The sequence below is a fragment of the Drosophila grimshawi genome, unplaced genomic scaffold (assembly GCF_018153295.1).
Source record: "Drosophila grimshawi isolate 15287-2541.00 unplaced genomic scaffold, ASM1815329v1 contig_848, whole genome shotgun sequence".
Taxonomy (NCBI): domain Eukaryota; kingdom Metazoa; phylum Arthropoda; class Insecta; order Diptera; family Drosophilidae; genus Drosophila; species Drosophila grimshawi.
Genome location: NW_025063692.1, coordinates 16,629,141 through 16,645,000, shown reverse-complemented (window position 1 = coordinate 16,645,000; position 15,860 = coordinate 16,629,141). Strand labels below are relative to the sequence as shown.

General features: G+C 42.6%; 4 protein-coding genes across 7 annotated transcripts in view; 1 reads left to right on the top strand and 3 right to left on the bottom strand.

Moving 5' to 3' along the window:
• Positions 1-63, top strand: part of LOC6565488 (ras GTPase-activating protein raskol) — a 21,379-nt gene extending 21,316 nt beyond the window's left edge. For all 4 annotated transcript variants that reach the window (XM_043216041.1, XM_043216040.1, XM_032738369.2 and 1 more), the window contains one exon: positions 1-63. This exon is cut by the window's left edge. The gene's annotated coding sequence lies outside the window, so the exon portion shown is untranslated.
• Positions 64-4,101: 4,038 nt separating this feature from the next.
• Positions 4,102-9,676, bottom strand: LOC6565489 (ubiquitin carboxyl-terminal hydrolase 7). Its single transcript, XM_001991695.3, has 4 exons — positions 9,342-9,676; positions 7,212-8,771; positions 5,446-6,843; positions 4,102-5,387 (listed from the first exon to the last, which is right to left on the bottom strand). Exons 2-4 carry the CDS (start codon positions 8,505-8,507, stop codon positions 4,638-4,640), a joined length of 3,444 nt encoding a protein of 1,147 aa, XP_001991731.1. The 5' UTR covers positions 8,508-8,771; positions 9,342-9,676; the 3' UTR covers positions 4,102-4,637.
• A 548-nt stretch (positions 9,677-10,224) lies between these two features.
• LOC6565490 (run domain Beclin-1-interacting and cysteine-rich domain-containing protein) lies at positions 10,225-13,640 on the bottom strand. The gene is made up of 4 exons (XM_001991696.3): positions 13,199-13,640; positions 10,896-12,994; positions 10,669-10,822; positions 10,225-10,591 (listed from the first exon to the last, which is right to left on the bottom strand). Exons 1-4 carry the CDS (start codon positions 13,511-13,513, stop codon positions 10,403-10,405), a joined length of 2,757 nt encoding a protein of 918 aa, XP_001991732.2. The 5' UTR covers positions 13,514-13,640; the 3' UTR covers positions 10,225-10,402.
• Positions 13,641-13,889: 249 nt separating this feature from the next.
• Positions 13,890-15,584, bottom strand: LOC6565491 (dolichyl-diphosphooligosaccharide--protein glycosyltransferase 48 kDa subunit). The gene is made up of 2 exons (XM_001991697.2): positions 15,388-15,584; positions 13,890-15,225 (listed from the first exon to the last, which is right to left on the bottom strand). The coding sequence occupies exons 1-2, from the start codon at positions 15,524-15,526 to the stop codon at positions 14,015-14,017; spliced, it is 1,350 nt and encodes a 449-aa protein (XP_001991733.1). The 5' UTR covers positions 15,527-15,584; the 3' UTR covers positions 13,890-14,014.
• Between the last annotated feature and the right edge of the window lie 276 nt (positions 15,585-15,860).

Here is a 15,860-nt window from a genome sequence, read left to right as displayed (position 1 = left end):
CCGTTGTCGTCGTTTTTTTTATTTTATTGTAATAAGAAACATTTTTGTTCACCATATTTTTTTTTTGAGCGCCAACTTTTTTTTATTGCTATGCTATATAAATTATGCTACATATTTAATATATACTTCTATACATATACATATATACATATATATATATATGTATTCATACACATTTATATATATATAATTATATATAATACATACATATTATAAATAATTTCTCAAGCTATGTTTAAACACAAACGCAACTGTTGCTGCCGCAGCGGCAACAGCTAAAGATTGTAAAAGTAAGAGTAAAACACAAACAACAAAAATGGACGAAAACAGAACAAGTTAAGTTAATGAATAAAATTATAACCAAAGTTAGACAAATTTCAAATGTTTTTTATTATTTTGGGCGGACAACTTCTCTCTTCCAGGTAAAAAGAAGCATTTTCTAAATTCAAATTTATACTGCTTACATCTTCGCCAATAATTGCCCAAAGTCCGAGTTTCTGCCAACTTTATATTCATTCTGCATCGAAAGTTGAAAATGCGTATTTTTAAAATTAAATCGAGAAATTCACGTTTTAAGTTCCTGTTTTCAAATTCAATCTGTTATATAATCGCTGCGTGGAAAAAATGAAGATTCAATTATGGATTATCTTTTTTACTACTTGTTGAAGAATTGAGAGCAATTAAACTTAGTGGAATACAATGAAAACAAGTAAGAATGCTGTAGTCGAACGCAGCTGTTAAATATATTCTAAAACTATTGGCAAATTTCGCTATAATAAGTTTTGCACCCAAATGTGAGCAGGTCTGCAAAGTGCACTCATTTCCTATATCAAGCTAAGGCACTGAAGAGTACAAAAAAACCAGCAACGCATTTTTTAATTCACAAGCCCAAACAAATACATATACATAAATACATATGTATGTACATACATATACATCTATACGTATTCGCCATCGTAACGGGGGTCTGCAGAATACCCACAAAGACATACACATGAGAAATGAGATCAATATGAGAATATATTTTCGCCTATAACTTGGGTCTTTCTTATCCGATCTTGATGAAATTCGAGCAGTTGATCAACAATATGCATATGCATATTATATATTAATTAGAAGATTCTGCGTTTAAAATTGGGAAATTTAAATGTATTGATAATCGAAAAACGGTGTCAGTTATCGATAAAATAAAGCAAACTTGATCTCCACAGAACGAGAACCTATATTCCAAATTTGAAGTTTATAGCTCTTATAGTCTCTGAGGACGCACGGACGGACAGACGGACGTGGCTATATCGACTCGGCTGTTGACCACGATCAAGAATATATATACTTTATGGGGTCGGAGATGCTTCCTTCTGCATGTTACATACATTTGCACAAAACCATTATTCCCTTTCTACCCATTTTTAATGGGCTTAGGGTATAAAAAGAGAACACAAGACATGTGTGACCAGAGCTTCTATATTAATCGGAATGGCGATACATAAGTATTAATCGCTGCTGTGATATTCAAACATATTTCAACAGCGAAGGTATAACAGTTTGAATTTGAAAGCAGGAACTGAAAACGGCAATTTCTCGGTTTCATTTCAAAAATACGAACACTTCAAATTGAAACTGTCAAAAATTGATCCACTTTCCGAACTACTTTCAACATTCTGAAAGTTTCTTTGTATATATTAATTCTGCATCAAATCAATGGACTCCAACGAGTTGACCGGCGACAGGTTGCTGGCATCACAGACAGCAGCGCCGCCGGTTTGGCCACCATGGCCGCCATGAGGAGGCTTGTGGCAACTTATTGTGTTACAACGGCGAGAAGGCGGGCAGCAAGCGGGCAGCACTGCGCTGGTGCGCGCCTCGATGCCCAACAACAGGCTAAGATTATAAGGTGAAGTGCTGGAATCTCGAATACAACAAGTTCATACGTCATCTATTCACTGGCAGTACATCCGACCATCGATGTACTGGCCACCTCTGCGCACGCATCTGGGACATGCGATCCAAGACGAACCTGCACACATTGACCGACCACACATGACTCCACAGTGCGATCCAAGCCTATGGGATCAGGCTGCCGGCAAGAGCGTTTGTACGCTAACCAATCACAAGAACTTTGGCAGCTCATCTCGGGCCAAAAGCGGACAAAACGATAAATGAGGATGATGAGGTCAGCGGGGAGACGCATCCGATCAACTGGCGGCCGGAGTTGTTCAAGCGTCGTAGATTCTAAGATATGCCTAGTTTCTGTTGTAAAATAAATTATGATTCAGCTTTTAATCCCACTTGGTTTGCTTTGTTTGTGATATATATATATTTTATATATATATATATATATATATATATGACAAACAAAGAAAACCAAGTGAGATTAAGCATTTCATGTTCCACAATTTGAAAGACTATTCCCAGCGTCTACAGTTGTTTCCAATCACGAAAACAAGTGGAAAAAAGTGCCTTGGATTTTTCTTTGTATTAAACATATATTATAACGTATAGAAGAGGTATATATAGATATATATATCTATAGCTCTGATCATCTTTTTGGGATACCTGCTGTAAGTTCTTAAATAATCAATCGCGATACACTGCTTAAATTGTTGGTATTATATTTGCTCGGTTTTTTTTTTTGGTTTTTACACATAAATAATTGTAATTATCTTCTGCATAAATATCAATAGCATTTAGTATGTATATATTGTAAGGTGTTAAAATATTTCCTGTTTTTCCTTCCTTTCTTCAAACTAAACATTTGTTGTTTTTCTTTTTAATATTTTTATTGCTATAGTTAACAAAGTAAAAGCATTAACTGTTAAATTAATTGCTTCATTCTTCTTTCTTTTGCATTATCGTATTTAAAGGTTAATATTACTGTTTATTATAAGTAGGGCTTTCTAGTCATTTGCATAAATGTTATCATTAGCATTATCTTTATCATTTCATGTATTAAAATCACAAATAATTGTTGTTTGAAACAAATCTTTTGTTTTGCTTTTCTTTTTTTTTTTAATTAAACATATTTTTGTTTTTTTTTTCTTGTGTTTTTATCAATGTTTGTTTTGTTTTGTTTTCGTTACATGTAGGTAGTATATATGTATCGTTATACAACTAAGTATACATATAAATTTATATATATATATATATATTTGAAATATCTCTCTCAACCCTTCGATCCGTATTCTCTCCTCTCTTTCTACATGGTGTCAACTGCAAACAACTGTCCAAAAATAAACCCCTCCTCCGATTCCTTCGTGGATGTTTTGATTAAGGGCGGTATTTGGATTTTTGAGTGTCCGCCTGTGTTACATGACTGGTGCTTTATGTTTATAACTTTTTAATTGTTTATTGATTTTCGGTTTACCCCCATCCCCCTCCCGTTTTATCAACTCGTGTGGCAGACATATGCGTATGCAAGTTAGGCAAAACGTGCAACGCGTATTTACAGTAAGCAGACTTTCAGAGTCTGGCGCCGGTTATTTTCACTGTTGATAAGATTAACATATTTAGAATAGCATTAATATTATATTATGTATACATATCAAAAAAAAAAAAGAAACGCAACCACACACACACACACAGGCACACACACACATGTAAAAGCTAAAGCCTAAATTGAAATCGTTTGAAATCAATATGTATGCGTTTGTTTATATAGCATTATAGCATTATTATTTCCAAATATTGTATATGTATGTGTGTATGTAGAGAACACAACTTCGACTCGACTCGACTCTGACGTTGGCGTTGGCAGCGCCACCACCCAACCAACCGCCCAACCTGTCGCCAGTATTTTGGAAGAGGGGTGTAGTGGGGAGAAGGCAGCAAGCAGCAGACGTTTTGCATTTTTCGAGTGTGTTTGTGTGTGTGTTTAAGTATAGAACTTTTAAGTTTTTCCTCTCTGTGCGTTGTTGGTCACGGGGTGGGGAGTGGGTAGTGGAGTGGCTGGCGAGTGCTGACCAGTGGAAGAGTTATGCCCTAAGCAGTTAGCTAAATATACGTTAAGTTTCTATTTGATTACTTATCGCTGATATTCCATAATTTAAACAAATGAATATTGTTAGAAAACTAAAGTTAAAAAAGAAAGGAAAAGCAAATATATATATATATATTCAATAGCAAAACTGTTTGCGTTTGCCATGAAGTATATTTTTAACTGAGATGTTGACGGTTCTTTTTTTTTTTTTGTCTAGGGTTGATGCCACAACAAATTTTAAAATACAAATAATCGTTTTTGCTTTTCATTACTGATTATGCAGTTATTTCGCCGAGTGCTGCTGTTGGAAGTGTTTGTGGTCATTTTATTATTATTGTTGTTGTCCTCTTTGTTCTGGAAGTTATAGCCGCCACCGCCGCCACGCCTTGCCCCGTCTGATCGTGTCACGCCCTCGCTCAATAGTTAAATATATATATATATGTTTGTATATATATATAGAGAGAGAGATACAGATATAGATATAGATATAGTTAGAGATGGGCTCCGTTACGTCGATACATACACACACATACACTAATCTGACTCTGACTCTGACCCATACACAATATCACGCTGAATATTCAAGTATTTGTTGTTGTAGTAGAAGTAGTTATATTGTTGTTGTTGCTGTTGTTGTTATTGTTATTTGTTGATTGATTTTTTAGTTGTAGATTTTGATTGCCTTCTCGGAAAAGTTGAGTGAACTCCGCTTGCGGGACTTGTTAATGTGATCGAGCCCAAAGAACGGCATCTGTCCGCCCGTCCATGTGCGATACACCTCCAAATCGATCGGTGAATTATCATTGACATCGTTTGTGTGACCATTGGCAATGACAGCAAACTTATAATTCTCCCACTCCTTGTCGGGCACATTGAGGCGCTTCTGTATGCGCTGTTTGAGAGCACCGTACGGTTCGTTGTGGCGCGCCTTTATGAGAAATGGCACACCGAACGAATTGTAGAGATCCTTGCTGTAATGTGCCACCGGTATGAGTAGCTCATTCTCCGCCAGCTGTGTCTCCTCATTGGGTATCTCCTCGATCCGATAGATTTTCTGTGTGCCCTGGGCTGTTGTTATCGATTCGTTTGCCTTAATTAGCGTATCCAATGGTATATCGTCCTTGCAGATGGCAACAATCTTATGATTGCCAACCTTCATCAGACGCAACTTTTTGCGACTATTCTCGGCAAACGTGATCGATTTGGCCGCCTCATCCAACAGTCCCTTAACTGTGCCATTCTTATTCGGATAGAGGACCAGCTCCTTTTCCTCCTTCAAATCATTCGATACCCAAATGCATTTGAACAACTTTTTGTTATCCAGTTCGTGAATGCTGAGCGACAGTCTCTGATAGAAAATACGCTTCGGCATGCTCTGCTTTGTGTATGATAGCAGATCCTTGATGTTGCCCTGCAATTATTTGTGAATATATAAATATATATATTTAGGCGACTTTGATAATACTCACCTTGTAAGTGTAGGGCACCGCATTACCGGCGGTTTCCTTGAAGTTGCTGATGCACATGAAGAACTGAAGCTTTTGTGGATCCGTATTTAGTCGTTCGGCTACCGCATTCGTTAGCTGATCGTAGTTGTAGCGATTTGATAGCTCCAGTGTGAAGTCTGGCTCGTTGGGATTGCATTTGTCGCTGAAGATGATCTCGATGCGGTAGACCAAATCCAAAAAGTAATCCTCAACGGTTGGCAGATCCAATTTGACATCAACATTCTCGCGCTCAAATATCAAAATGGGCCCCTGCAAATGATCCTGATGCATATAGAGGACACTCTCGATTGGCTCATTGATGTTGGGTATTTTCTTATCGGCATATTCATCGAACACGGTCAACTCGGTGTCCAGTTCAAAGCCGAGCTTCCGATTGATTTCGGGGACCAGTTCGCATAGGCGGCGATTTAATGGCTGCTGTGTGCAGCCAATGTAATTGAGACGCTTGTTGGGCGCATCATAATACTTGAGGAAGAGCAGCACATCGGTTTTGGGATTGAACGGCAACAGGGGCCCAGTGCTGTCGGGCGGCGCCAGCTCAAGGAATATGACCCAGGGCTTCTGCGATGTGGGTATCTGTTCGATGGTGCGCGCACCCTCTGCCTCGAAGTCAAAGTACAGGAACTTTTGGGTTTGGGCGGTGCACATGTTCCACATGCGCATCCGATCCCGTGGCACCCCAAATGCCTTGACAAACATCTCGACCATCTCGTTAACGGTTTGGTTTTGCTTTAGCTTGAACGGGCGCTGGTGTGTCTTCTCCACATCGAAGAGACGTCGCTTCTGCTGTGCCTCAAAGTACTCCTCGAGTATAACGTGTATGGGCACATAAAGATTCGCCTCACTGCGCTCCTTGCGACGTGCCATCTCGATGCGTTTCTCCAAATCGAGACGCTCAACCAGATCACTGGATATCTCACTCTCGGGTATATCCTCGAGTACACGATCCAGCTCCGATTGCCGTATATAGACGAGCATATAGGCATTGCTGCACTTGGCATGAAACGAGATTTCATCATCCATGCCGCCATAGTTCTGTTCGATTGCCTCCTGTTTGCGGCAACTGGAGACGACATCGTCATCGAACTTATACCAACGGCCATCGGCTTTTGGATTGATGAAGACCACATAGTGGCCGCCGTGATTGTCTCCCGAATGCACCAATACGGCGTGCAGCACATAATCGGCCGGTGTCTTCTCACGTTCCGCCAGATAACGGTCCAGATTGATTTGCTCATAGAACTCGAAGCGATCGTTATACTTGATCGAGCAATCCGTTATCGGATCGTATTGGAAACGCATCAAGTGCAAATGCAGCACCGGCGGGAATGATGTGAATATGACGCCCTTGCTTGCCTCCTGCATGCAGCACATGCAACAAAAAATAAATAAATTAAAATCAATAAATATTTCACAATATTTATAAATCAAATAATGATTTTGAGAAATATGACGGACGATGAATCCATCTCATTTTACTACTTTTTACGGTATATGAATGACGCTGCTTAATGCTTTTTAATATCAGTCAACTCAGTCAAATTCTCACCACAAATATCGCGTTTCCTATGTATATACGTATATACAATACAAATATATATACATAAATTTAGTTGAGCAATAAACAAAATTTGTATATGTAATAAAGGCGATAGTTGGGATGATAATTGGATAAGTGTTTGACTTGGAATAGAAGTTGGCGTTGGCGATGGGGGTGATTCACTTACCTGAAGACCATGGACACCGGCATCGTATTTGTTGTCACCCTCAAGTGTCTCGGATGCAACATAGTCCTGAAACGAATCGTAGATATTTTTCTTGTCTTTGATATTTAGCTGAATGTCGTAGAAGGTCTCGTAGCGTGTGCTATTATAGTCGACATTCTTGCATTTAATGTACGATGACATTTTGCCCTCGAACAGGCCAGGAATGGTGCCCTCGAGGCACGTGCCCTTCATCTTCGACTCGAGCTTGTCGAGCAGCACCCGTAGAAATTCCTGTACATCATGCTGCATAAAAGAATCGAGCGTCTCCCAACCAAACGATTTCGTTAGCTTCTTGGTGCCAACGGGACGATCAGCGAACTGCAGCTCATGGAAGACACGCTGCAGCGATAACCCAACCGATTTGGTGCTATCATCCGCCTCGGTCGGTATGCGATAGACACTCAAGCGCAGCGAGTTCGTAAAATAGAGCGTCTGCAGCAGTGAGTTCATATAACAGGTGGCGCCCTGATTTTTGAGGCCCACATAGCCGGTATGCTTCTTGGAGTCCCACAATACGCCGTGCGGAGCATCGGCAATTACATGCACCTCAAGCGTAATGCTACCATTGTGCACATAGTATTTATCGGGATCCTGCAGCTCCTGCCATGTTATAAAATTCGAATAGCCATAATCGTTCTCCTTCGAGTAGAACAAATGCTTGATTTTCGCCCGTGTAAATGGCGGTGAATCGGCCTTGTGGCATTTGAGTCGCAGCTCGGCAATTGCATTGCACGACCAGGTGGGCGAATCATTCTCGCCATTGCATTGCAGAAAGAATCCCAATGCTCGATCATTCGGTATAACCATTATCTTCCATGGCAGCATACGGACATAGACCGGCGGCGACAAATGCTGTTGCTTGATCTGGCCAACATTCTCCACGGTATAGGAGAATGTTGTCTCCGAACGGAATTGATCCTCCTTTGCGTCCTCGTCCATTGGTATCTCCTGCTCGTTCCCGAACGATGTCGAGCTGCTCTCTGCCAATAATTGCTGTGGTGGCACGTTGCCGTTCTCACTGGGTAGCTGCTGCTGCTGCTGTTGTTGTTGTTGCTGCTGTTGCGGTTGTTGTTGTTGTTGCTGTTGCAGCTGTGGATGTATTAGATTCTTAAATTTCGGCAATTGTGGCGGTGAGTTTGTCTGTTGTTGATTCTGTTGCTGTTGTTGCTGTTGCTGTAGGTCACTTGTAATTATTTCGACCTCTTGGGTATCTTGGGTGTCCATTGCTTCGATAGACTGATCTGTATCAATGTCCATCGTATTCGGAACTAAAATTTTGGTGTTAATCGGCTACCACAAACGCCGCCGCTGCTGCTTGATGCTGCTGATTTTGCCGCCGCCGTTTCTATTAATTTTTCCTTTCGAAGTGCTTTCGATTATATGTCAATTTTCCTATACACATATATACATATAAATATACATATATGCATATATATATATATATTTATTTTTTTTGTATGTTATCGCATTGACATTCGATTTCGATTTCGATTGCGTTTTGCTTGATGTTGCAGCAGCCGCCTGTGTGGAAAATGGGTAACAGGAGAAGGAGAAACATCGATAAATAAACATACAGAAATACAAAAAGACAAACACACACGTACACGCACATATGTGCATGTGCACATATATAAATATATAAATGGGTGTAAATATGTATGTGATGTGATGTGTGCGTGCGTGTGTGTTGGTCACAAGCTTGCAATTTTTTAAATGTGAACGCATCAATGTATGTACATATGTACATGCATGCATACATACATACATATATCTATATGCGAAATGAACATATGTATTTACTTTTCGTTTTGCACTTTTTCACTTGGTTTTATGCAATTACATACATTATGTACATATGTTGAAATTATTCACGCTAAATGAAGTGCGCCGCATCGCTTTGTCCCAAAACACACACACATACGCTTTAAAAGAAAGAACACATACATACGCACACACACTCATTCACACGCACGCACGCACGCATCGAATACATTTACCCGTCTTTTTCATCGGTCGGGCATCAACTTAAAATTCAGCTCCGCTCGCTCTGCTCCACACACGGATGCAATGAATTTTATTTATTCTGCTTACCTTTAAAGACGTCAAAAATATGGTATATGGTATATTTAGGCCTTGGCCGCAGGCTGGTTGGCTGGCAGGCAAGCAGCTTTAGGCTCAGATGCGAACGCAAGCGCCAACCGTCAAGAGGAAAAAAAAAACTGCAAAATTTTCTTCGTATTTTTCTTTCCAACCTACACTTTTATTTATGGCCGTCTCTTCGATGTATGGTGCACGACGCTTTTTATTTTTTGATAGCAAAAACAAAAAGTTGGAAACACAAATTTTAATTAAACTGTCCATATAATTTATAAAACACTTGTGACGTATTTCACTCGGCACTGCATTTGCGTTTTCGATTCATTTAAGGAAAGGTGCAAAATTTTACTTTAATCTAGCAACTGCTCTACTCAAAATGGCACTGCAACCGAAATGGAACAGACTTCTAAACGCTGTTATGTCAAAGAAGAACTGTAAAATACTACACATAGCTATCGATAAGATTAATACTATGATGTGATAGCAATAGTTTCGACATTTTTGGTATCGTTGAAACTTGCCATACTATCGATTGCATTCGATTAATTTTACATTTAGGTTCATTCAAATTTTAAACATGCCGGATTACAAATTATTCTAATAAGCATAGCAAGATTTAGTTAGGAGTGTGCTACATAACAGTTGCACATAATTATACATAAAAACTGAAGTGAAATCGTTAATCGTTTCAGTACCAAATTTTAATTGTTCTTTTATCAATTTAAGCAAAATTAGTTAGCTTAGAATAACCTAAAAGTTTTAGTAATCTTCCTTTAATAAAACAAATAGATTATAAAAAATAGCTGCCACTTAAGCAATTCTCCCAATTAAGGTTTAACCAATCCAGTTTAATATGAAAAAAAAACAAGTCAATCGATATAGTAAAATAAATATATTTGTATAATTTATAAAATCAACATGAATCGGTCGTCATTCGCTTGAGGTACATTTGATAACAAATTTGGTTACTTGATTAACAGGATTACATACATATACATATATATACAATTAATATAGAAATTGATCGATGATCGTCGTTTCGTCGTCGTCGTCTTCTAACTGGCCAGCTGCTTACGTTCCTGGAGCCGTTGACAACGCAAACAGACGCCAGCCGAGCTCGATTTCCAGCAATTGTGGTGGGCACAGGCGCCACACTGGGCACAGCGGTGCACCTTCCGCTGCCACGGATAGATGAGCGGCCGACTCTTGCAGTGCTCACAAGAAAAGGCGCGACCCGTGCAGAGCTGCAAACAATTGATAGATGGTTGGATTGAGAGATTGATCCAATTGATTGAGTCACAATTCAACTCTTGGGGCTTACCACGCAGTTGTAGACATGCTGTTCACTGAGTCCAATCAATTGCTCAATGGAGCGGGTCATGCTCTTGTTTTGCACATCGACAAAATCACACATGGACCACATATCCGGGTCATTGGTAATATGGGCCGGCACCGCATCGAAGAACGCTTGCTCCCTGAAGAAAAAAAAAAAACAATTAGAAGTAGAAGCAGGAAGCAGCCAGAGACTGTTGCCGATCATCCACTCACTTGGTGGCAAAACGACAGGCGACAATTAAATCGCGTACAAATCGCAACTGTTGGCGACGTCGTCGCGCCCGCGCCAGTTGCTTCTGTTTGACATAGAGCTGGGCATTCAGGTCGGGCACATGGAAGAGCGGAAATGTGTACATCTGTTCGATGAGGCGGTATGCGAACGAGCTAACCGCATAGCTGTGAAAGTCCCACGTCTGCAGAATTTTTGCCGGTATCGCCGACAATTGATTTCGATGGCAGCCGGTGCACAGATACTTGCCCAAATAGTTGCAATAGCGAAAGTGATGCTGATATTGCCGCGTCACATGCATGCCACAGCCGGCGCAACGGTAATGTTGTCGCTGCAGCAACTGCGATCGACTCTCCGCCGGATGCTCGGTGAAGATGATCTGTTGACGGGGTGGTGCCCAGGTTTTGGTGCCGCGCGTCAGGCCCGCCTGTGCCTCATCGTTAGCCAGCAACTGTTGCTGCTGATATTGTGCCTCGGGCTTGGGCATGGGCAACAGCTGTTGTGGTGCATCCTGCTCGGACACCAACCATCGCAGGTCACCCAATTTGGGCAGCTGTTGATCCTTAAAGCGTGATATCAATTGCAGGCCAACTGCCTCAGCGCTGTTGCTGTTATTGTTGTTGCCACTGCTGCTGTGGTTGTTGTCGTTGTTGTTGATATTGCCAGCGCTGGTCGCATTATGCTGCTCCACATAGGGCATGAGCAGGGCGTCCGCCTCTCTGGCAGCATTAGCTGTACTATCATTGTGCTGATCACCGCGTCTTGTCCACTTCACGTGCTCGATGGCCGCAATGCATGCCTCCGATATGCGAAAATGGGCGTTTTCCTTTTCCAATTCGGTGTTGTTGTTGTGCGTATATCGCGACATTTGCAGAAATGCGGCAAAACTCTGATTGTCGATCTTATTGCCTGCACTACTGTGCTGGCTATCGCTGCTCAAGCTGCAGGATGTTGTTGTGCTGCAATTTGCACTGCTCCCCTGACCCTGACACTGGCTGGCCACAATGTCTAGCGGCGCTGTTGCTAGCTGTGTGCTGCTGCTGGTGCCCGCCTCTGGCTGACAAGCGTAACTGTCGTCCAGCATGCTGATGCCCTCGAATAGCGACTGATGCTGCCGCTTGTCCAGCTTGCGTCCGTTGACCGGCAAAAAGTTGTCCAGCACACTGCTGGCCTCATCTTGCTGGCCAATTGGACGGCGGTACCAGCTCGTGTAGACGGGCGGCGAACTAAACAGATTGCCAAGCACTCTATGGAATGGACTGCCACGCTTGATGCAGTTATTTGTTGCTGCCGCTGTTGGTGTTGTTGTTGTGGTTTCTGGTGTTTTTGCTGGCGTTGTTGTTGGGCTCGTTTGATCCGTCCAGATCTTTATGTCGTCGCAGTTGATCAGCTGTATGTGGCGTGGTGGCGACGGAGGCGTCTGACTGCAGCTGCTGGTGGTGCTAATGCTGGAGCCACTAAACGCCGCCACCTCCCCACGCGAGCAGAACGGCACCGGACGACTGCTGAGCGTTTGGCAACGCGGTCGCATTAACCCACTGCTGCCCGGCTCCCCCTGATAGAGGCAGGGTAAACTTTTGATGCGTCGCAGTAAATGAGACGCCGATGCTGCAGGGTGATTTAGGTGTGGTAACTGGTCATCCTGCGGCTGCTGCTGCAGTTGCAGCTGCTGTGGATGCTGCTGCTGTTCCTCCTCGTGAACGACATGCAATCTGTGCGCAATGCTAAAATTTGGCTGCGAACTGGTCCGCCGATGGCGACCGCGCCTATTGAGCGGATCCAGCTGGCTGAGTAGGCTACTCTGGTCCAGCTCGATGGCCGTCAGGCAGACAAAGAGCGCCGCCGCATAGCCGCTGTGACGCAAATAGGCGACATCTCGCTGATAATACCCATCGAGCAGTTCCCTGTCCGCCACCAAGGATTGCATGCAACGCGACAGGCAACGTCCGCGCAGACAGCTCGTTATCCATTGGCGCAGAAAGTCCGACACACTGATCGCAGCCACGTTCTGTGTGGAGGTACATGGTAACGGCACCGATTGCTCCTCTGCGTGACGCAGAAACTCAAAGTCTTCAATCAGACGCTGTAAAATGATTGAATACATTCAAATTATGGTTTATTGTTTGTGGATAAAAATACCATGAATGTTGTTAAATGAGAGTTCTCCTCTTTGTGGGTACCAAAGTAAATTCAACTAAATTTAATCTTAGACAAGCGGATGCAACTCTTGATTTGTGTTTCTGATAAGTTGTGGGGCGTTGCAACTTGCGCTGCTTCTGCAACTTACCAGTATTCCAACGCCTGCTGGCTGGCGCAGGCCGTGCTGTAGGATCTGTTGGCATGTCTGCACCAGCAGCTGGAAGCCGTCATCGCTTTTCGACTGGAACCAATAGTTTGTTGCCCGTCGGAGCTCCGACAGCAGCGTAGACAGCTGCGTTTGTTCTTGTTTCAGTTTGTTTTCGCGTTGTTGTTGTTGCTGCTGTTGTTGTTGATAATGACTGCGCCTGTGCGTGTCACAGCTCCAAACTGGTGGCGATGGCACAGCTGGTGGTAATGATGGTGTTTGCGTTGCTGTTCTTGTTGCACTGTTGGACATTTCCATTAGTGTTGCTGTTCCTGTTGAGGCTACGGTTAATCGATTGGGTTTCTCCACACATATTTGCCCATGTATTTGTGTTGTTGCATTTTGATCTAGCACCTTTCTGCACTGGCGTTGCTCATCTTCGTGTGAACTATCGATATCAATATCAATTATCGAAACAAGTGCATTTATCAAAAAACAGCTGGGCTCCTGGCAACTTCCTCCTCCAACCCGTATTAAGTTGACTTCCTACAATATCGGCCTCAAGTATCGATAACTTGCTCCGATCAACTACTTGCTTGTTTTAAAAACTATTTATTCATTTGAATTACTATTTTGCATTAGACAAATAAACTTGACTGTAGAATTGTAACCCATAAATGATTATTATTATTAATTCGTTAATTGGGTGGGAACGCCCACAAACATTTTTATTTATTGAATTTACTTTTGTGTGATATTTAAATATGAAATCTGAACCACAAATCATGTTTTTTGTTCATATGGATACCGAATTAATGTCTATTGGGTCTTCTTGTCATCTTTGCCGGCTGACTTGCCGGTAGCTTCTTCCTTAAAGTGCAGGAAGACAAACGAGAACACAAAGACGCCGATCATCATGGAGAAGGCACTAGTATAATAGGGGAAAGCGCTAGGTATGAAGCGTTCATATTGCGTGTGCTCCAGCGGGCGCACCGACACCTGGGTCGTATTGTACAAATGCGTAAATCCGACCCGATCGTAGTCCACCTTGAATTGATAGACGCCATAGACATCGGGTATCTTGAAGCGGGCCTCGTAACTGCCGCCGGCCGTCTGTTTGAGGAATGTCCGCACAAACGGATCGATACGCACAAATTCCAATTGTATATCGTCAGCCTTGAATGGCTGCCATTCGCCCTGGACGAGCTCCTCGATGGCAATCGTATAGACAACAGGATCGGTGATGGTGTATGCCTGCTCAGGCGGATCACGTTCCCCCACCTTATTGTGATGGACGGCCGAGACACGCAGTCGGCCACTCTCCCCGAACACCCACTGGCCGATGGACTCGGCGACGGCACGATTGCCCGCCACCTTGTGGAAAACACCGCTCTGGGCATACTGCACGGCCATCGTGAATGTCTCATCGGCGAAGAATTGCAGCGACCCGGAGAAAACGACTCGTGCATTATTGCGGGCCTGCAGGGCGGCAATTAGCAACGTGTTGCGGCCAACGGCGTGCGGATAATCCTTGACACTCGTCTCGGGATTGTAGCTGTAGGCGCTATTCTCTGCCGTCAGCACCTGCAGCACCAATGGATTCTCCTTGTCGGCTATGATGCCGGTGCCGCGATAGAGCAATGGTGCCGCATCCGCTTGCCGATTGTGTTTGCCCACAACGCTCTCCGCCTTGATTAGATTCTTTGCGGATGTCAATATGCTTGTATGCATGCCGGCATCGCTGACATCGTAGTGCAGATGATCAATCACCGCCGCATTGTCCTCGTCCAGTTCGAAGCCGCACTCGGAGGCGAATTCACGGAGTGCATCGCCGGATCTTTCACTTCCAGCGACCAGTACATTGCCGCCATCATCAACGAATTGGGCCAGACGCTCCACGCTGATATCGCCGCCAAATTCCTCCACACTGGGCGCAAATATGATTAGATTCTTGTACAAGTATTCGCCATAGCGTGACAACAATAGACCCGAGTCATCAGCAAGCTTGTATGTCAGCTTAAATCCGCGATCTATGCGTGAAACAATAATAATAATAACACTGAATTAATACAATCAACAAAAAAAATAACCAATATACTCTTTCCCCCATTTTTTGGAAACAGAGTATAAAAAAATCTTGTACACGTCAGAGGTCTTCTTGTGTCTGTATGTGTTTGTTGCGTGCCGGTTACCTTGCAATGATTTGAAGAAAATTGAATGTGTCTCGCGGATAGCCAAGTTGTCCAGCAACACCAGAGTATTGGCATCGGCCTCCAGCACAGCATTGCAATGATTTATTGCCAAAATGGTAAATAGAAGAAGTTTCCACATTATGAATATGCCAAATATGTCAAATGACACTTTTCACAGCCAACGCCGATAAGCCGATAATACACTTTAGCCGGCATCATATCGATGGTTTTACTCAATGCAACAATGTACAGAAGTCGACTGTCAGAATTGGTTATCGAAGAAACTGCTAAAATTAATAAATATTTTAAATTTATGTATTTATATTTCTGAATGATATTTCAAATATAAATCTTATTTATTCATATAAATGCATACCGTAAATACAAATACTTATCGACTTTGTGGATTAGTGCACACTGAATGCACTAATTTCAAAAAGAGGTGCACACATTGTGCACAGTGTTGCCAGATA